General features: G+C 43.4%; 1 protein-coding gene across 2 annotated transcripts in view; it reads left to right on the top strand.

Annotated features, from left to right (window-relative positions):
* ANXA4 (annexin A4) overlaps window positions 1-10,461 on the top strand; it is a 67,103-nt gene extending 56,642 nt beyond the window's left edge. For both annotated transcript variants that reach the window (XM_069943158.1, XM_069943149.1), the window contains exons 10-13: window positions 1,161-1,256; window positions 5,411-5,469; window positions 9,606-9,728; window positions 10,251-10,461. In XM_069943158.1, the coding sequence (XP_069799259.1) occupies window positions 1,161-1,256; window positions 5,411-5,469; window positions 9,606-9,728; window positions 10,251-10,310 (338 nt within the window). In that variant the 3' untranslated portion in view covers window positions 10,311-10,461. The remainder of the gene's footprint in view (window positions 1-1,160; window positions 1,257-5,410; window positions 5,470-9,605; window positions 9,729-10,250) is intronic.
* The last annotated feature ends 11,767 nt before the right edge of the window (window positions 10,462-22,228 follow it).

The raw sequence follows: 22,228 nt of genomic DNA, 5'->3' as shown, positions 1-22,228 counted from the left end.
CGCAATAGATACGAACGCAATAGCGAATAAATAGCTAAGAAAAACGATCTCAATTACGATCATAAGTAACGATTATCGTTCCATGGAAATGAGTGAACGTTTTCAGGTCTTTCGCAATAGCGGTCGTTTGAGATTGTTAATGATTTATGCGAACGATAATCGTCCGGTGGAATAGGGCCCTTAGTCCACAGACTCTGAACCAATTTAAAGGATACCTGTCACCCCCCGTGCCGGGTTGAAAGGCTCCCGACCCTCGTTAGAGCGCCCTATACTCATCTAATCGCGCCGGGTCCCGCTTCCTGATGCGGTCGGGTCACGGAGATTTCAGCTCCCGAAGCCCTCCACGCGCGCACACAGGAGTGTCCGATGCCCATAGAGAATGACGGAGCATCGGACTCTCCATTCATTCTCTATAAGCGTTGGACTCTGTTGTGTGCGCGCGCGTCGGGCGCTGAAATTTCCGTGACCCGACCGGCTCAGGAAGCGGGACCTGGCGCGATTAGGTGAGTATAGGGGAATCTAGCAGGGGGTCAGGAGCCTGTCACCCCGGCATGGGGGGTGACAGGTCCTCTTTAAGGGAGTACGCCGGGGATATAACTTTTTTTTTGCAGGAGCTGCTGTAAGGATAAAAAAAAATAAACAAAGCATATTCTCCTTCCTGGGTCCTCCTGGTGTAATGTCTCTGGTCCCCCATTTCTCATTCTGCTTCCTGTTTCCAAAACACAGTCAGCAGCACCGCCCACTTAGCCAATCACTGGCTGTGGCCACAGCAGCATCCTGCATGATTGGCTGAGCAGTCCGTCACTGCTTAGATGAGTTTACCAAAGTAGTAAGAAGTAAAGTGACTACTGGGGACCAAAGACATAACACCAGGAGCGACGGGGGACCCAGGTAGAATATTAAAAAAATTATATATGCCAAGAATAATTTCCTTAATTTCCTGTTTTCCTGCATGGATAGAGTTAACTGATAAAATCTAGATTGATTAGCTAATACCAGGGGGAACTTTGGGAGTAGCAGGCTTCTGCACTACTAGTAGTAGCTGCAGGCAACCAGCATAGTATCTTTTAACACTAGGTCTATGCGGGGGATTGTTTTTATTTTTGTTTACACAGCATAAACATGATTCTCTTTGTCTTCTTTCTCTTCTTTCTTTCTAGTGTTTGATGAATATAAGAAAATCGCCAAGAAGGACATTGAAGCCAGTATCAAGTCTGAGACGTCTGGTCACTTTGAAGATGCTCTCCTTGCTATCGGTATTGTATTGATCATGCTAGTATAGAATTCTTGCTGAGAATACAAGCTATGTACTAAACATCAAATATTTAATAGGTTGTAAGGGAATTTTCTCAGATTCTAGAGGTCTGTGGTTATTCCTGTTACATCCTTTACCCTTTAGGCTAGGTTTAGAAGCTGTGGGTTCTGCACTGCAGATCCACAACATATTACAATACAAGTGAATGGAGGCAGAGCATGCTGCAAATTTGTGGCAATGCTATGAATTTATTGCATATTTATAGTTTACTGAAAATATTAATTGGTTGTGGATTCGGTGCAGATTTTATTTGCTATATCTGGATGTATACTTTCCTTTAAAGGGGTACGCCGAAAAAAAACGTTTACTTTCAAATCTGGTGTCAGAAAGTTATACAGATTTGTAGTTTACTTCTATTTTAAAATCTCAAATCTCCCAGTACTTATCAGCTGCTGTATGTCCTGCAGGAAATGGTGTATTCGTTTCAGTCTGACACAGTCCGTGACAGGAACTGTCCAGAGCAGTAACAAATCCCCATAGAAAACCTCTCCTGCTCTGGACAGTTCCTGACATGGACAGAGGTGGCAGCAGAGAGCACTGTGTCAGACTGGAGACAATACAACACTTCCTGCAGGACATAAAGCAGCTTATAGGAACTAAAATACTTGAGATTTAGAAGTAAATTACAAATCTATGTAACTTTCTGACACTGGTTGATTTGAAATACATTTTTTCACTGGAGTTCCCCAACGGATGCATACCAGGTGCTGCTGTTTTTTATATAGTTGCTACAGTGAAGGATATGTGAGCGTGGTTATTCTCAGACAGATATTTTACCAATAAAGTGAGATAAAAACGCACATTTCTGCAGAATATGTAAGAACCATCCTTAAAGGGATTATCCAGGATTACAAAAACATGGCAGCTTTCTTCAAGAAACAGCACCTCTCCAGTTTTACTATGCTTTTGCAATTGACCTCCATTCACTTCAATGGAATTGTGTTGCAAAACCCCACCCAAACTAATACGAGAGTTGTGCTGTTTCTGGAAGAGAGCGGCTATATTTTTCTAGGCCTGAATAAACTCTTGGGGTATGTGCACACTGAGCAATTCTCGAGGAATTGAAGCAGAATGCAAGCAGAATTCAAGCAGAATGCAAACGGAATTTAAGCCCCCATTGACTTCTATAGGATTCATCTAGCAGAATCCCCAAAGATTCCTCTTCAATTCCTCACCTTTTCCTCAGTGTGCACATACCCTTTAAGGGTGGGTTCACACTACTCCGCGATAAACTCCGCGAAATTCTGTCGGCTGGCCGCGCGCCTTTCCGCCAGCTCCATAGACTCCATTCTATGAGCCGGCGTATTCCGCTATCCGCTGAAAGAAGTGACATGTCACTTCTTTCGGTGGATAGCGGAATACGCTGGTGGCCCAAAGAATGGTGTCTATGGAGCCAGCGGAAAGGCGCGCGACCGTGCGCATGGACATACTGCGGAATTCCACTGACATTATCTGCGAGAATTCCTCAGTATGAATCCACCCTAAGGGTATGTGCACACTGAGCAAAAGGCGAGGAATTCAGCTTGAAATTCAGCTCAAAATTCAGCTTGAAATTCCTCCCGTAAAAAATGTGCAGAGCAAAGTCCCATTGTGTTCAATGGGTTTTCTGCTCTGTTGTTCACACTGCAGAATTTCCGAGCAGAATTTTCTGCTGTAGATCTGCTAGAGGAATCCTATAGTAGTCAATGGGGGGCTTAAATTCTGCTTGAATTCTGCCTGAAAACTTTCAGCTACAATTCCTCGAGAATTGCTCAGTGTGCACATAGCCTAAGGCTATGTGCACACTGAGGAAAAGGCGAGGAATTCAGCTTGAAATTCAGCTCGAAATTCAGCTTGAAATTCCTCCCGTAAAAAATGTGCAGAGCAAAGTCCCATTGTGTTCAATGGGTTTTCTGCTCTGTTGTTCACACTGCAGAATTTCCGAGCAGAATTTTCTGCTGTAGATCTGCTAGAGGAATCCTATAGTAGTCAATGGGGGGCTTAAATTCTGCTTGAATTCTGCCTGAAAACTTTCAGCTACAATTCCTCGAGAATTGCTCAGTGTGCAAGGGCCCCTAAGGGTATGTGCACACTGAGGAAAAGGCGAGGAATTCAGCTTGAAATTCAGCTCAAAATTCAGCTTGAAATTCCTCCCGTAAAAAATGTGCAGAGCAAAGTCCCATTGTGTTCAATGGGTTTTCTGCTCTGTTGTTCACACTGCAGAATTTCCGAGCAGAATTTTCTGCTGTAGATCTGCTAGAGGAACCCTATAGTAGTCAATGGGGAGCTTAAATTCTGCTTGAATTCTGCCTGAAAACTTTCAGCTACAATTCCTCGAGAATTGCTCAGTGTGCACATAGCCTTAAGGGTATGTGCACACTGAGGAAAAGGCGAGGAATTCAGCTTTGAATTCAGCTTGAAATTCAGCTTGAAATTCCTCCCGTAAAATATGTACAGAGCAAAGTCCCATTGTGTTCAATGGGTTTTCTGCTCTGTTGTTCACACTGCAGAATTTCCGAGCAGAATTTTCTGCTGTAGATCTGCTAGAGGAACCCTATAGTAGTCAATGGGGAGCTTAAATTCTGCTTGAATTCTGCCTGAAAACTTTCAGCTACAATTCCTCGAGAATTGCTCAGTGTGCACATAGCCTTAAGGGTATGTGCACACTGAGGAAAAGGCGAGGAATTCAGCTTTGAATTCAGCTTGAAATTCAGCTTGAAATTCCTCCCGTAAAATATGTACAGAGCAAAGTCCCATTGTGTTCAATGGGTTTTCTGCTCTGTTGTTCACACTGCAGAATTTCCGAGCAGAATTTTCTGCTGGAGATCTGCTAGAGGAATCCTATAGAAGTCAATCGGGGGCTTAAATTCTGCCTGAAATCTTTCACCTACAATTCCTCGAGAATTGCTCAGTGTGCAAGGGCCCTAAGGGTATGTGCACACTGAGCAATTCTCGAGGAATTGTAGCTGAAAGTTTTCAGGCAGAATTCAAGCAGAATTTAAGCCCCCCATTGACTTCTATAGGATTCCTCTAGCAGATCTACAGCAGAAAATTCTGCTCGGAAATTCTGCAGTGTGAACAACAGAGCAGAAAACCCATTGAACACAATGGGACTTTGCTCTGCACATTTTTTACGGGAGGAATTTCAAGCTGAATTTAAGCTGAATTTCAAGCTGAATTCCTCGCCTTTTCCTCAGTGTGCACATACCCTAAGGCTATGTGCACACTGAGGAAAAGGCGAGGAATTCAGCTTGAAATTCAGCTCAAAATTCAGCTTGAAATTCCTCCCGTAAAAAATGTGCAGAGCAAAGTCCCATTGTGTTCAATGGGTTTTCTGCTCTGTTGTTCACACTGCAGAATTTCCGAGCAGAATTTTCTGCTGTAGATCTGCTAGAGGAATCCTATAGTAGTCAATGGGGGGCTTAAATTCTGCTTGAATTCTGCCTGAAAACTTTCAGCTACAATTCCTCGAGAATTGCTCAGTGTGCAAGGGCCCTAAGAGTATATTCACAGTGAGGAATCGGCGAGGAATTTGAAGCAGGATCTGTGCTTAAGGGTATGTGCACACTGAGGAATTTCAAGCAGATAACTTTCCTCTTCAATTCCTCAGCTATTCAGCTCTGGCAGAATAGGAGCAGAGTTCTGTGGGTCTGCGGCAACAAATTTTGCTCGGAAATTCAGCAGTGTGAACAACAAAGCAGAAATTCCATTGAACACAATGGGACATTGATCTGAACTTTAATTCCTTGCCTATTCCTCAGTGTGCACATACCCAACTTTGCCGCGGATTCTGCTTGAAATTCTGGCTGTAAAATATGAACAGAGCAATGTCCCATTCTGTTCAATGGGATTTCCGCTCTGTTGTTCACGCAGCGGAAATTTCTCACAAAATTTTTAACGACGAATCTGCGTGGGCCTAATGGTCACATCAAGAAATCGCTAGTGTTTATTCTGTCCAATGTGGTATCACTGTGTGCAAAAACACCCTTCCATTGTATATAGTGTTTGTTATTCCTGTTTTTGACATCACTTTATGCTTTAAACCTTTTTAAAGAATCCCTTTTAAATGGATAATAATGCATTGTGTTTTTTAACCTGTACATTCTAATTTTGCAGTAAAGTGCCTCAGGAGCAGACCTGCTTACTTTGCTGAGAGATTGTATAAATCCATGAAGGTGAGTTGTTCACAGCTAAATGAAAGCTTTTACCGCACCTAACAAATCAATGCATGCGATCAATAAGAATTTCTCTATGAGTATAAGGAGTGAAGTCCTTACATTAAACATCACAGAACTCCAGATGCATTCATTATAACGTGTTCTCGCTGCAGAGGCCACAGGTTCTTCTCCTGACACGTCTTCTCAGTATTATCTTGTACTGGAATACCGTGTTCTGGGAATCACCTGATGTAAAATCGAACAGGACTTCCTGGAATAGTAGCATAGTTTCAGTGAAGATAAATTTCGATTATGTGAAGAGGATTTTCCAATATCAAATGCACATACCTTAAAAACCTGTGAAGCATAGACTGCGTTCACACTAACACTAGAAATTCTATTACATTCATATACCCTGACATACAAACAACTCTTTTGCATGTGCCTTAAAGCAAATGTACTGATGGTACTGTCTCTTAAGTTTTGCACATGGATAGAATGGCGCTGGTGCCACTGTCCTTCCTTTTTTTTTTTTTTTTTTTTTTTTAAACCATGGCCCGGTTCCTGTGTCCTGCACGGGAGGCAGGCCCGCCCCCAGTGGGAGGAAACTCCCGTCACTCTATGAGTCTGGTTGTTTAGACCCTGACTGGTCGCTAAAACATTTGGTCAGCACATCCAATACAACTATTCTCACTATGCTTGTGCATGCTGCCATGGCTAAAATAAAAAAATACAGAAAAATGCAACATCATGCAGCAAATGCCAAGACATATGGGGGAGATTTATCAAACATTGTGTAAAGTGAAACTGGCTCAGTTGCCCCTAGCAACCAATCAGATTCCACCTTTCATTTTCCAAAGAGTCTGTGAGGAATGAAAGGTGGAATCTGATTGGTTGCTAGGGGCAACTGAGCCAGTTTCACTTTATAACATGTTTGATAAATCTCCCCCATGGTCTTTATAGATATTTAGAACTGCAAAACTGCTAAAGAAAAAATTGCTGAGGTTCTTAGAATACCATTTGATTAAATAGTGTGTACCATCCCGCCACTTTAAGGTGACCTCAGAAGGACGGACCCTACACTGTACATTGGCACCTCCTGGGCTAATAATAGGCCTACACATTCTGGGCATGTAGGATTCAGCTGATCTCTCTGATTTAATCGGAACCAGCCAGGAGAAGTGCACAGCGAAGTGCTTCTCTCTGTGCTCTGTGTGAAGTGACAGCACAGCACACCAATGGCAGTCCCAGCTGTTTCACACTGGGGTTTGTGCATGGACTGAACCTCTCTTTCTTAATGTAACCCTTGGATTTAGAGTCTCCTAACGTTACACTGTGAAACTGACTTCCGACCCCTAGAACAAGTGCTATGTGACTTGGCTATGCACTTTGGGAGTAGTGGGGACCAGAGCCAGCATTGAATTAGATTTAACAGATGTCCAGGAAAAAAAGAACTTATGGAGGGAGGATAAAGCAACACTTTTGGTGGTTGTAGTTTCTGTTTTTATAGTATGTCATCTTGATTGAGGAGCTTCACCTCTTATTGATGGCGACTCTCTGATTCAGGCAGGAAGCTTTGACAGGCATAGTCAGTATGATGACAGTGTGAACTGTCCTAGTCCAACATGAGTGTTGTGTCCGCTGAAATCAGCACACACCATACACTTCAATAGGTGCTTTATTTTGCTGTCTCTCTGTAAGTTGTGCTAACTATGGAGGGTCCACTATGCCAGGATAGAAGGGAGTCTATAGGATGACACAGTATATTACCTACGTGTAACATAATGAATGCTTGGAGTACATGACATATTTCGCGGCTTTACATATTAATGAGTGTTGCCTATTAAGATCAACAAATTAGATGTGCACAGTGTTCTGTGAAGGGGATTATTGGGATACAATAGAAATGCATGATACTCCTGTTTGTGGTCGTGTGTCACTTTGCAGAAGGAATACGCTATCTAGGGCACTCTACTAGTAATGCCCGGGTATTTTTCTTACTTACTGAAGGATTTGCTCTTTTAAGCTCCAGTGAAGCTGAACCACATGTGACAAATGTGCGTAGAAGCGGCGGCTCTGCTTGGCATTCATTACAGCTCTCCTGTCTGCTCGGAGCGGGAGGGAGAGCTAAAGAGAAGGCGAGCAGGCGAGATTCATGGGGGGGGACAAATAATGGACAAGGAAAATGAGTCAGTGTGAATACAGAACTGTGACTGGGTTGTGCCATATTTTGCTTGGAATATTTTTTTTTTTCCTATTAAATTCTGTCTCTCAGCTGAAAATAAAGCTGACTTTATTTGAATATTTAAAGGGGATCCATGGCATGCGTGTTTTTTTTTTTTTTTTAAATGTCCTAAATATAGCACCTACTCTAACGTGTCTAAAGCATTGCTTGAACTAATATATAAAAATTAGAGGAATCTGTTTTAAAGGAGGGGAGTGAATATAGATGATGAATAACAGACTAAATTTTCCATTGATTTACAGGAAATTTACAATTAACTATTTCTGGGAGGTTCTGTGTCTCAATTTTCTATAAAAAATTTCCTTGGTTGGAAGATTATATATAGTTCCAGACTTAAAGGAAGAATGCAAGATTCAGTGATCAAAGTTATAGACAAGCAAATGGATCTCCCATACAGAGCATATAGTTGTAGTCATTAAAGGAATTGCCCTAAGTTCCCTCCCCTGGAAGTGCTGCAGTGACCTCCTGTATGTTGTGCACATGATGGTGCTGCCAATCAGTGGCCTCCGTGGTGTTGTCCTGCTTATTTATCACATGACCACTGAGGCCAGTGATTGGCTGCAGCATAATGTGCAGGGATCATTGAAAAATTAAGTTTAAATTTAATCCACTGCAAGGAACTCAATTGGAAAAACTGGGTGCCCAATATGATAGTCGCCTTCCCAAATTCTGAAGGCAAATGCACTTGGTTATACAGACAGTCCTGCTGCTTAGGGCACTGGGAAAGCTGGGTTCCAACAACTGTTTGTCCTTGCTCTATAACTTGTTTATCTCCCTGCTCTCCTACAAAACAGACTTCTGCTCCCAGAATGTGATTGCAAAGTTAAAAGATCACCATACACTATATAACATATAGAATTTTCTACAATCAGGTAGTGGTGGATTACCGAGAGATTGATAGTAGGGGTATCCTAATTCTCATCTGTACATCTCAATTGTAAAGGGTATTTCTAAATTTAAGCAAATTAAAGGGGTATTTATTCTGTTCAAACATAACTTTCACATTTAGCTGCCCTTAGTGAGACTGTTTAATTCCTATTATACTTGTTATTATCTATTCATTCTCCTCAAAATACCTTGTGTGAGCTGTTCTCCCAGTCTCCTCCTCCCCCTCCTTTCAGAGACATCTGATGTAACACAAGTCCCTATCTGCAACTTTGTAATGCAGAGAGGGTAATCAATGGGTTCATCAGCAACTTGACCTCAGATTTACTCTCCCAGCATTACAAAGAAGCTACAATGTTGTGTATAGGGGCTTGTTTACATCAGCTGTCTCAGAATGTAGGGGGGGGGGGGGGAAGAGACCAAGAGAAAAACTCACACACATTTTTTTTGTGTGTCTTCAGCAGAAAGCAGCAGCTCAGAGCTGGGGGAAGGAGACTGAATAGATAATTGAATTGAATGAGTTGTTAGTTTTGCCATGGGCAGCAACATATCAAAAGTTATGTTTGAGTGAAATACCACTTTAAGTCCAATGTATAATTCCTGACCATAGTAAACAACTCTGCTTGCAGTCAATGAATGAAAACCTTATTTCAGGCCTAAAAAAAAAGGGTAGATCATGTCTGACTGAGACAGATGAACAACCTGTTACATGCATTAAGACTGTCTTGGAATTGACTAGGGCAGGATTTCATTATCTGTTGTATATTGATCCTTTGGACAAGAAAAATGATGATTTTGCTCACATACAGTTTATCCTCTTTCATCTTATTTTAACTGTTGCTCTGTGATGTAATCTGGTTTTGTTCATAGTAGTTTTATTACTATACAAATACGCAATGTTACAAACATGATGTTTGGTAAAAGTATTACAAATAGAATACAGAGACAAGTTCTTATATACAGTATAGACTGAGCACTTTGCAGACATTTGGTATGAATATACATGTATGTGTTTATCTCGCAGGGTCTCGGCACCGATGATAACACCCTGATCAGAGTGATGGTCTCCCGATGTGAAATCGACATGTTAGAAATCCGCTCAGAGTTCAAGAAGATGTATGGAAAGTCTCTGCACTCCTTTATTAAGGTGATCACAGCAACACAAACAGTCTCAGACCTAGCGGGAAAGCTCCAGGTCTTGGTGTGTCTAGTAGTGATATAAGAGAGTTAAAGAATAAAGACCCGAATGAGCTTTATAAGAAGGTCTAGTTGATTTTCCTATTTTATCTAGAGAGAACATGTATGTTATAGGGGTTATCCCCATTTTGAAGATGTCATAAAAACTTACGTCTTATCCCATGGCGGTCTAGGCCAGAAGCTCCAGGGGACGCCTTGGTTTTTATGACACATGACCTGTTTAATAAAAGAAATGTCAGAGTTATCTGTTGCATGATGACCTTTGTGTATGGATAGGCTTTTTCAGATTGTAATGGTGCAGCATAAGAGAAGCTCTGATAAGCTCTGATAACCTTGGGTCTTTGGCTGAAGTGTAGCTTAGTAGACAGATGCAAGAAGGGGTTACTCTAATAACTGTGGGAAAGTATATTCATTGGTATAACATTAGAGATGAGGAGTAACCTGCCTGCTGACATTTTACCTTGCTTTCCAGGGGGACTGTTCTGGAGATTACAGGAAGGTTCTCCTGAAGCTGTGCGGAGGAGAAGACTGAAGAGATCTGTATATTAGAAGACTAGGATATCTCCTCATGTCATCGTGCTGACCAATCTTGTATTTCTAGCAGTAAAAAAAATCTACTTTTTTATGCATAAATGACATACTGTTTAATTAAATATACATTTTTACATCTTCTGCTGATAAAAGGATTTGTTGTTGCCTGATTCTTAATATTATATACACCTACCCCAGTCATATAGTTACATATAAGTAGTATATTCTGTAGTAATAAAGTGCCCATATGCGCCATGTTTTCAGTGCCAGTACATGGAATAGAGCAAACCTTACATAAGGCACCCGCCCTCAGAGGTGAACACTAGTCTGTTGGTTGATGTGCAATTTGCTGCTTCCACTACCAGTTTCTTATTATATATAAATTTATTTTTTTCAGTCTTGTCAACCAGAATAATGCTGCATCCTTTGGGGTGTTAATGAACCCTTAGATATCACAATACCTCCCAAAGTCCTTTCTTCTTATGTCTTACTCACTATCGTTTTAGTTTTTCTGTAACAGAACTTTTCAGTGTAAAACCAAAAATATATTCTAGAATGCTGTGACTCCTTGATACTGAAGAATGGACAACCATGGGGATGATGCGGATAATGTAGGTTGTCTCATTTTACGCTTAGGCTGCGTTTTACATGCACAGATAATTGACCAATTTATCTGAGAGATTTTTGAAGCTGAAACCAGGAATAGACTATTAACCAGGAATAGGTCATAAAGGAAAGACTAAGATTTCTCCTCTTTTTAAATTCATTCTTGGGTTTGGCTTCAAAAATCTGTCAGATAAATTGGTGAATTACCTCTGTGTGTAAATGCAGCTTTAATTGGTCCGATCGGTAAAATGGCTGACGGCTGATGATTGAACAAACAGTGAATATATTACCTGTCCACGCTCCTGGTCTCCTGCGCTCTGCATGCGTCCCAGTGATGCGGCTGCAGCTTTAGAGCCGGTCTGTGAACTGACAGGCTGCTCAGCCAATCTCTGCCCAAGGTGGTTCCAGCCAGTGATTGGCTGAGTGGCCTGTCAGCTCAGAGACCGACTCTGAAGCTGCAACCGCAGGACTGAGGAGCATGCAGAGCACAGGAGAAGAACGGGAATGTACAGGGAATGTATTCACTGTTTGGGCAAGGGCTGCACAGACTGCTAACGATGTCCATACAGTCCTTGCTAAACAATTATCGGGTCATCTAAGGGTCCATTTACACCAAGGATGAGGAACCTTTGGCCCTCCAGCTGTTGTAAAACTACAATTCCCATCATGCCTGGACAGCCGAAGCTAAAGCTTTGGCTGTCCAGCCATGATGGGAATTGTAGTTTTGCAACAGCTAGAGGGCCGAAGGTTCCCCATCCCTGATTTACACAGAAAGAGAAGAAACCTGTACACCCTTCATTCCCCTTTCCTCTTCCATGAGTGGAGGACTGGACTGCTAGCATAAAAATGACACTGTTGATCCCACCAAAATTTGTGATGACTAATTTAATGTGTATTGACCGCTTTAGGAATCTCCTGGTTCTTTGCCCTTAAAGTTCACATCCAGCATTCACCTCTCCATGGTCCATAAAGATCGGTGATTTCCCAATGAGGTATAGACTTTTCCTGTTTAAAGAAACCCTCTTGTAGGTAAAATTACTGGCTTCCCCTGGCTATGATAATAGCTGATCACTGGGGGGGGGTTAGAGGAGTCTGACCTGCAGTGATCACTTGCTTCTAGTTTACATAGGACATTGGCCTGTCTGTCATTTTCTCTAATCACATTTCCTCCTTTTATACATGGCTTCCTAACTATGTCCCCTGGATGTATGTTTATAAGAAGTTGTAAAAGAAAAATCTTATTATGCCAAGAAAGCCATAGAGCTTAATTTGTAAATTGCATTTATTTCTCTCGCCCATTTGGGATTTAACTTATTCATGAAGCCTTTCCCAACTACAGAGCTGTGTGCGCTTGGAGACAGAATTATACTATATTCTCCTTGTCTGTAGGTTTCTATATATTCTTGGTATAAACTCCCGACTTTCAACCAGTACTGGATTTATGTCTGTAAGCCCAAAATGCCCTCCAGTAAGATTCTGATTAGCCAGTGTGAAAGTAACAGAGCCAGCTCTCCATGGATACCTACACACTCTTACTGCCAACTGCAATGAAGCTAAATGTTCTATCAGTGCCGATAGCATAGAACTATATCATGTATATTCAGATTAAAAGGAGACCACTGCAACAACCTTCACTGCATGAGCTATGATCTATTCCTGACCATAGGGACTGGAAGCCCTTTCCCACAGGGTTACATATAGGAGGAGAATGTGGGAGTCCTACCTGTATTGCCCATAGTATCGGACTGGCCGGCCAGAGGACTGGAGAATCCTCCGGTGGGCTTCCCAGCTTTAGGGCCCTATTCCACAGGACGATTATCGTTAAATTGTTTGAATCTAAACGATAATCGTTCGTTTGAATAACAGTTAACGACCGAACGAGAAATCGTTGATCGTTTAATAAGACCTTGACCTATTTTTATCGTTGCTCGTTCGCATTGAATAAGACGTCTGCAGCAGTGACGAACGCAAAAACATAAGTAACAATTATCGTTCCATGTAAATGGGTGAACGATTTCAGGTTGTTTGGATCGTTTATCGTTAACGATTATGCGAACAATGGAATAGGGCCCTTAGAGCCTTCACTAACTCTGTCTGACATGTCTTTCTCAATGGTTCTTCATTGGTGGCTCCCAGATACCCCAGGTGGTGACTGAAACATGTTCATATTAAAGAAATTGTGCATATATCACTCAGTGTGTTGTAGCGGCAAAGTCTTTTTTCAAAACCTCCTATTTCATCTTGCAGCCATCTGGATGTAGTTCACGGTAGGGAATGAAAATCCAACGAATCCATGAGAAGATTGCAACGTTTCAAGAGCACACGCTCCGGCTAGGTTCCCTTTCCTTGTCCTGTCCCTTTCCTTGAAAAGAATGATTACCTCTATCTTAGATTGTAGAAATTCATATCTCCATTACAGTAAACTAATGGAGTCTCACTAACTTTCTGAGCTCGGCAAATGCTTAGTTTTGCTCAGAGAAAGCCATCAGCAGAATTTTTTAATAAAAAATGAAGAAAACACTCAAAAGAAACAGGAAGCTTGCAGGTGGCATTTCAGTAAAAGGAAAAATAATTTGGAAAAAAATAAAACTGATGACATTTCAGCAAGCTTTAAAATCTCCGGAATTATATTATTCTAAACATAATCCAGAGAAGCAATTACGTTTCTATTTATTTCTGTCCATTATGTTGGGTTTAAACAAAAACACTTGGTTTCTTTCTTTGCCAAAGTATTGCCATTAGAAAGGTTTGTTTCTGCAGCTGTATTTACAACCTACTCACTCATTAACCCCATTTGACACAATACATCGGGTTCCGTACGCGAGCAGATTCCGTGAATTCTCTTTTGGATGAATATAGTTGCTGCAAAAAAAACAACAAAAAAAACCCCTGCTTATTCTGTGTGTGATGCATAATAAATTTATATCCAAACTAAATTTATCTGCCAAGAAAACCTTCAAATCTTCAACATTTCTATGTAAAATGTAAAATCCACTTCAGTTTAATCTATATCTGACCTCTAAAAAAATATAACTCCCTAAATTTTTACGGTCATGAGTGGGGTTTTAATCCAAGGCTGTTTTTGAAAGTTTCTACAAAAATTGAGTTTGATTTATTTATAGTGTTGTATTTGGGAGAACTAAACCTTTTTAGGTCAATTTTACATGATGGAAGGGTGCCCTCACACATCCTTTTTAAAGGGTATGTACCACCAGGTGCATCCTCTTTAATCTGGGGGTGGGCCGGCCTACCTCCAGTGCTTAAGCACCGGTGCCGCGGTCCGTTTTTCGGCCTGCGGCCCGGCTCCCGTGCACGGCGCCGTTTTATGCACCGGAACTGGAGGTAGGTCGGCCCACCCCCAGTGGGAGGGGGTGGGCCGACCTACCACTGGGGGCGGGTCGGCCTACCTCCAGTGCTTGAGCACCGGCCGTTTCCGGTGCATAGAACGGCGCCATGCGCGGGAACCGTTTTTCGGACCGCGGCATCGGCTTCCCTGTGACAGCGCCGTTCAATCCATCGGTTCAGATTAAAGAGGACATACCTGGTGGTACATCCTCTTTAAATGGCGTTTTTCAAGCCTCCAAAAAAAGCCATAAAAACTGCCAATGTGGTTTTTTTTTTGCCGTTTTTGACTTGATTTGTGAATGATCCTATTTGTGGTTTAGGCATTTTAGTGTGCTGAACTTTTTTTTCCCTCTGCCATCACATGATCTAGTTGCTGGACCACAAAAGGTGACAAAAACAACAGAAAAAAAACACCATACGGACAGCAATGGCAATTTTGAGACAATTAGAACAATCCCATTGAAGTTTATGGGAGAAAAAATGCCACTCATGGTGTTTTTATTGGTGATTTTAAGGCAGTGTGAAGCCAGGCTCATACATACTCATTGTATAGTCAGCACTACAGACTCACAACAGTTCTACTGAATCATATAGCTATTAGAGATACTAAAATACTTGAGTGCTCGAGTGAAGTAACCTCATTAAAGTCAATGGGAGACACATTTTTACAAGAGCCTCCTATTCGGCAGAGGGGAGGGTGTCTGGTGCACCTGAAAACCTCAAAAAGTGATGAAAACTCCACAAAAATGGAACTGGCATGGAAGGGGGAGCTTACATGGATCCATTAAAGACCCCCACATCCCTGAATTACACCACTTTTACAACAGAAAAGTGTAGCACAGTATACAGCGGCGTATACTCAGTCCCCACCACTACATGGTGGCACAAGGACAATGGTTAAACCAGGGATGGGGAACCTTTGGTCCTCCAGATGTTGTAAAACTACAATTCCCATCATGCCTGGGCAGCCGAAGCTTCGGCTGCCCAGGCATGATGGGAATTGTAGTTTTGCAAAAGCTGGAGGGCCGAAGGTTCCCCATCCCTGGGTTAGACTGTAGGACACTTGTATTATACTGTATGGCAGATGATTTTTTTGTCCTTTGTTTTCCAGAAAGGGATAATGCTAGTCAGAGAAAAAATAGATATTAAAGTTTTGTACAGTAGTGAGTATATACTACTGTAAGCAAAGAGGTGTTGCACAGTATACAGCAGTGTATACTCAGCTACCAGCTCAAGATTGTCGCTCTTTGCAACTGGTTAGATTAGATAACAGTGTCTATGGCAGATGATTTTTTACTCTTTTTCTAGTTCTAAAAGTGGAATGTGAAAATTACTGAAAAGTACTACCTATATACCACCTATCATGTGGATAGAGGACAAGTAAAAATAACTCATTGAATCCCTTTAAGTATCATACATACCACTCTATTAAAGGACAACTTCGGCCTTTAACATTTTATTTCCTAAGCAAAGTTAGACAGATTCCTAATATACGCTAATTATGGGAAATGCACATATAGTGCTATTTCCCTCAATTTAATAGATCAGACAGGCCTCAATTTCTCTAAAAAAAAAGTGACGTCAAGACTCAGGTCTATACCCAAACTGTCCAGAAGGGGGCGCAGTATATGTAGACATTACATGTAAAAATAAAAAGGCCCTTCCTGTACTTTTGGCACAAAATTCAGTTACCTGCTTCCCGCCCTGACAGGAGCCCATAGTACAAGTATGACCTAAAGACCCCCAAGTCGTCCCCCCCCCCATGCCGCCTTATCGCACCATAAGTACCAGCCCCCCGTCCTGTGCACAGGGTGAGCACCACCCGTCCCCCTGTCCTGAAAAGAACGCGTAGCCCAACCATCCCCCAAACACCCCCACCCGCGCGTGCGGCCGCCTGATCGCACCAGAAGTACCAGCCCCGTAAGTAATCTGCTCCAAAAGTATTGCTTCTAAGGAAGAATATGTCGCTAAGGCCTCCTCCTCACACACTTTTTTCCATGGTTTTAAATGCACATAAGAAACATCCTGTGTCTATTATGTTTTTTTTTTCATTCAGTGTTATCCCCCTAATGCTTTTTTTCCTGGTGTTTTCCATAGAAAAGCCTGTTCTGTAGAAAAATAACAGAAGAAACGCCATACCTAGAAAATGGTGCCTATATATAGAGACTGTATTGTATAGAGGTTGTATTGTTTTTGGGTTGGAATGAAGAAAGAAACTTATCAGAATGCTGTGAGCGATTCCTGAGCCATCAGACAGAACACTGGAGGTTGTCATATTCCAAGCTATATATATATATTCTAACAGCTGGGGTAAAAACACCCAGAAATAAATGTATATGTGGATGGAACCTACTGGATGTTAACTGGAGGTCATCAGTGGTAGCACACATAGTACCAGGCAACTAGGCAATTCCTTACTGTTAGACAGTGACCTCTAGTGGGCGAAATGATCACTTGCCGATGGAGGCTCCGAAATACCCATATCCTTGATCCTCAAACTTAGCCTAAAAGATCTGTCAGACGGAGGACATGCATTCATTTAGTTGACCTGTTGCCCCCTTTCCTCAACAATCCCATATATACTATATATATATATATATATATATATATATATATATATATATATATATATAATCTTTTCATTGTTATCCACCCAAATGTCCCAGATTTCAATGCTGTCACAGGAAGCCTGCCATGTGCCTCTTGTGGCATCACTACAACCAGGTCTTTTTTTTTCTTTATCACCAATAAGCACCACTTTAAACTGTATGTGTGTCTTTAGGGTGTGTATGCAGTTAAATACAATAGTGGTGCAGAGAGATGTTAGCAGTAAGGGGCAGTGTTAGGCTGGGGTATTTGGGCCCACCAGAGGAAATGATCCTGGGGGCCCACCAATGAAGAACCAGTGAGAAACAACAAATTAGTCAGTGTTAGTGCAGGTTCTACAACTCGGGCCCACCGGATTCTCCGGTCCTCTAGTGGGCTAATCCAACACTGGTAAGGGGGCTACCTTACTGTGTATGGAATACAAAGAGGCCAGTTTTAGTTTAAAAGAATGCTAGGGAGGGGGCAGTCCAGGCAGACCTCTTTATTTTTCAGAAGTGGGAGGGTGGGTGTGCGGAGCGGACCTGACGTGTCATGAACCGAGTGTGTTATTTTTTTTAACCTCCCCCTCCCTGGCATTTCTGAAAAAAAGGTCTGTCCAGACTTAAAGGGGTACTCCGGCGCTAATAAAAAAAAAAAAACAGTCAATCAAACATAGTTTTTACATTTACCATCCCTCCTGAGTCTGTCTCTGTTTGAATTTCCAGCTGTTTGCAGGTCCCTAAAGCTCCAGTTGGTGGCTTCATTTTTTCTTTACTTCCTGGTTTGGGTTTTCCCATGATGCACTTTGTCTCCTTTGATGTCTAACTGACTCTGTAAAACTGTTACATGGCTTTCAGCTTGGTCAGCCATTTAGAGCTGAGCAACCTTTGTCATTAACAAGGCTTATACCCGCCTCCCTCTTGATGATGTCATTGTCACAAAATGGCTGCCACAGAGCAGCCTGGGTCAACGATAATTAGGTAAGAATGAGTTTACTTCACTTCCTGGTTGGGGATTGAGGGGGGAAAAGATAGAGAAGGGGGGCAGATAGGTGATTGAAGCATATTACTAAGTTATATAACTTTGTAATGTATTTTAATTACAGGGAAAAAGCTCTTCGCTGGAGTACCCCTTTAAGGGGAAATCATCATTGTGTGGATGTGTGCCACAAGGAGTCAATTCTGACAGTGTGTGAGACACAAAAGGTAGATACTGTTACTGTGTGTGGCCCATTACTGGGTATGTGGCAGTCAGGGCCGGCTCCAGGTTTTGGTGGGCCCCTTTGTATAGTAAATCATGTGGCATCACTTTTAGAGGGTCTCTATCTCTGCATTCTGTGTAGGTATACAGCAGTGTATTATATACTTATTATCCTCCTGTATGTGTGTGTATATATCTCTCCATTCTGTGTAGGTATACAGCTGTGTATTATATACTTATTATCCTCCTGTATGTGTGTGTATATATATCTCCATTCTGTGTAGGTATGCAGCAGTGTATTATATACACACTCATACAGGAGGAGGACAATAAGTATATAATACACTGCTGTATACCTACACAGAATGGAGAGATATATACACACACATACAGGAGGATAATAAGTATATAATACACTGCTGTATACCTACACAGAATGGAGAGATATATTCACACTCATACAGGCCTGTAGAGGCCTGCTGTTTGGCCTCTACAGTCTGCCGTGCAGTGAGCCCCGCCCCCCTCTCCTCTGGTCCGACGCTGAGAGACTGAGGCCTGAAGGAGCCACACAATGACTTAAGTGGCTCACCAGCGCCCCCCTCATCCCTGCGCCCGGCTCGTCCCCCCTCCCCCCACAGCCTCAGGTAATGATGTGTGGGTTCACCACCTGCACACAGTGCGATGTGTGTCAGTATGTGAGCGCAGTGAGAGGGCAGGGACAGGGGAAGAAATGGCATGGGCAAGTGTCGGGGGGCCCCTTGAGGCACTGTGGGCCCCGGCACTTGCCCGAATATGCCTGGTGCTGACGCCGGCCCTGGTGGCAGTATTACAGTGTAGGGTATTTTGTGAGCAGGTTACAAAGAGGGCAACTAGTAGTCTGTAAGGGCACTACTACTGTGTTGTGTGTTGTTACTGTGGGGTGCACTAAGTGGTCACTTTTACAACATGGGGTATTTGCCATTATTTTGGAAACTGTGTGGCCAGGGCCGGACTGGGACTGAAAATCAGCCCTGGCATTTCCAAGCACACAGGCCCACTCGCCGTGCGGTGATAAGTTATGAGACAATGTTGTGAGTGCAGCACGGCTACATGTTGTATCATCACGGCCATGACTGGAATTACAGATAAGAACACACTAAATGGGGTCAGAAGCTTCTGTCTCTGTACTGTGTAGCTGAGCTGCAGTTACAGGTCATCACCACTACACAGTGTATGGAGACGGACTGCTTCCGGCCCCGGTCACCGTGCTGAGATTAACACCACCACCACATACTGACTAATACCACCACATACTGACTAATACCACCAAATACTGACTAATATCACCACATACTGACTAATACCACCGCATACTGACTAATACTACCACATACTGATTAATACCACCACATACTGACTAATACCACCACACACTGACTAATACCACCACATACCAACTAATACCACCGCATACTGATTAATATGATTAGTCAGTATGTGGTGACATTAGTCAGTATGCGGTGGTATTAGTCAGTGTGTGTTGACGTTGGTCAGTGTGTGGTGACATTAGTCAGTGTGTGGTGGTGTTAGTGTGTGGTGTTGTTAGTCAGTGTGTGGTGACATTAGTCAGTATGTGGTGGTATTAATGTCACCACATACTGACTAATGTCACCATATACTGACTAATACCACCAGATACTGACTATGACCACCGCATACTGACTAATACCACCGCATACTGACTAACCCCACCGCTGCTACTGAATAACATCCACTGTACACAGATCACTATCACCTCATCCAGTCATATAGAGGTGGACGCAGCTCTACACAGGTTCTGTACACCATATACATTACAGTGCAGCTACATCAGGTGACTCACAGGAGACAGCTTCTTTGATCAGAGTTCTTCCCTTTTCATTTTCTTCTCTATCTACCCTGGGCCGTTAGAACTTCTCCGAGCCACGAATCCACAGAATCTGCCAGAGAAACATATTAGGCTCCTCACTCTGGCACCACCCTCATCTCTATACACACTGCACATCTGTATTGGCCCCTGTACGCCCTCATTTAGTGGGTAGGCTGACTCTATGTGATCCTATTTTAGTATATGGCCCTCCACTCTGTAGCCCCTCCTTATAGATAGCCCCCTTATGTTGCCCCCTTATAGAAGGCCCCCCCCATAGATGCCCCCCATGTTGTCCCCTTATAGATGCCCCCCTTACAGATGGCCTCTCCTATGTTGTCCTCTTATAGATGGAACCCTCTCCCCCTATATTGTCCCCTTATAGATGTCCCCCTCTTCCCCAATGTCCCCTTATAACCCCCCTCTCCCCCTATGTTGTCCCCTTATAGATGGCCCCCTCTCCCCCTATTTTGTCCCCCCCCCTTATAGATGGCCCCCTCTCCCCTCCTTCCTTAAAGATGCCCCCTTCTCCCCCCCCTTCTTATAGTTGGCCTTTTCTCCCCATCCCCCTTATAGATGGCCCCCTCTCCCCTCCTTCCTTATAGATGCCCCCTTCTCCCCCCCCTTCCTTATAGTTGGCCTCCCCCCCCTATAGATTTCCCCCCTCCCCCCTTCCTTGTAGTTGGCCTCTTCTCCTTCTCCCTCCCCCCCTCCTCACTCATAGATGGCCCCTTCTCCTCTTCTCCCCCTACCCCCTGTGCAAAGCAGGTTTAAAAAAAAAAACTCACCTAACAACGCGCTCCCCTGTCGAGACTTTCTTCTCCTGCAGCCTCCGTCTGATGCGCTGCTGCCGGGGGTGTTGCGTCCTATCCCCGGCAGCGCGCGTATCATAGAGCTCTCTGTATACCACAGCACACGCCCACAGAGAACTCTATGGTAGGCACGCTGCCGGGGATAGGACGCGACACCCCCGGCAGCCGCGCATCAGATGGGGGCCGGAGGGAGCGCTGTGGGCCGGTCCCGTGCTCCTCGTGGCCCAGTGACTCGTTTTCCCTACGCTTGGGGAAAGGAGTCGGCAGGTCAGGAGGAGCACGGGACCGGCCCCCGGCCCTTCTGGCATTTGCCAGAAGTGCGCTATGGCCAGTCCGGCCCTGTGTGTGGCACAGTTAAAGAATTCAGCAGCATGGGAACTGTATGTCAAAGCTGGTGAAGGTGCTAGAAAGGCAGAGAGCCATAGACAAACTCTATGGACATGCATTAGGAAGAGAGCTCTCTGACTTCTCCTGCACTCTGCGACCGTGATCAAGACCTGGGAAGGCAGAAGCATGATATCCTGTAGTATTGCTACCTTATACCTCTTCATCATAAGTGAATTTTTCTCTTTGGATATTGAATACTGAAAATACACTTTAAGGCTATGTTCACACTACGTACGATTCTGGCCACATTTCGTACGCCGCCGTACATGTGCGGCTGAAACTACGGCCGTGGGAAAAATAGACATGCGGCCTGATGCGTACAAACCGCGAACATACGCCCGTAGTACAGTTATGCTTCCCTAGCTTGTTTCGAAGCGATCTGAGGCAGGTCATTTACTTGGAAATCTTCGCCCAGCCCCGTAAACCACACAGAACCTTTTGGATCGAAAAATCAAGTTCAATTTGGCTGAAATAAGTACTTTGTACGGGACCGCATGGAAATCCACGGCCGTGAGTTGGAACATTTCCGTCCTCAAACAATGGTCGTGTTCATTTTTCACGGAGCCGTAAACGATCCGGCCGTAAGCTCATACATAGTGTGGACTGTGCGGGCGTATATCATATACTTTCAAGCGAACGCATCAACCTCAAAACTACGTGCGTATATTCGTGGTTCGCACTATGGCTGGAATCATACGTAATGTGAACATAGCCTTAAGGAGAAGTCCGGCGAAAATTTTCATTGAAGTATTGTATTGACTCCCAAAAGTTATACAAACCCCCAATATACACTTATTACGGGAAATGCTTATAAAGTGCTTTTTTCCCTGCACTTACTACTGCATCAAGGCTTCACTTCCTGGATAACATGGTGATGTCACTTCCTGGATAACATGGTGATGTCACTTCCTGGATAACATGGTGATGTCACTTCCTTGATAATATGGTGTTGTCAGACTCCCAGAGCTGTGCGGGCTGTGGCTGCTGGAGTGGATGATGGCAGAGGTATGCTCAGTGTCCCTCCAGTGCCCTGTGTCCCCCAGTGTCCCCCTGCCATCATCCTCTCCAGCAGCCACAGCTCGCACAGCTCTGGGAGTC

Source organism: Dendropsophus ebraccatus, chromosome 1 (genome assembly GCF_027789765.1).
Source record: "Dendropsophus ebraccatus isolate aDenEbr1 chromosome 1, aDenEbr1.pat, whole genome shotgun sequence".
NCBI classification, from domain to species: domain Eukaryota; kingdom Metazoa; phylum Chordata; class Amphibia; order Anura; family Hylidae; genus Dendropsophus; species Dendropsophus ebraccatus.
The sequence above is the reverse complement of the archived record's forward strand: the minus strand, read 5'-3'. Positions and strand labels throughout refer to the sequence as shown.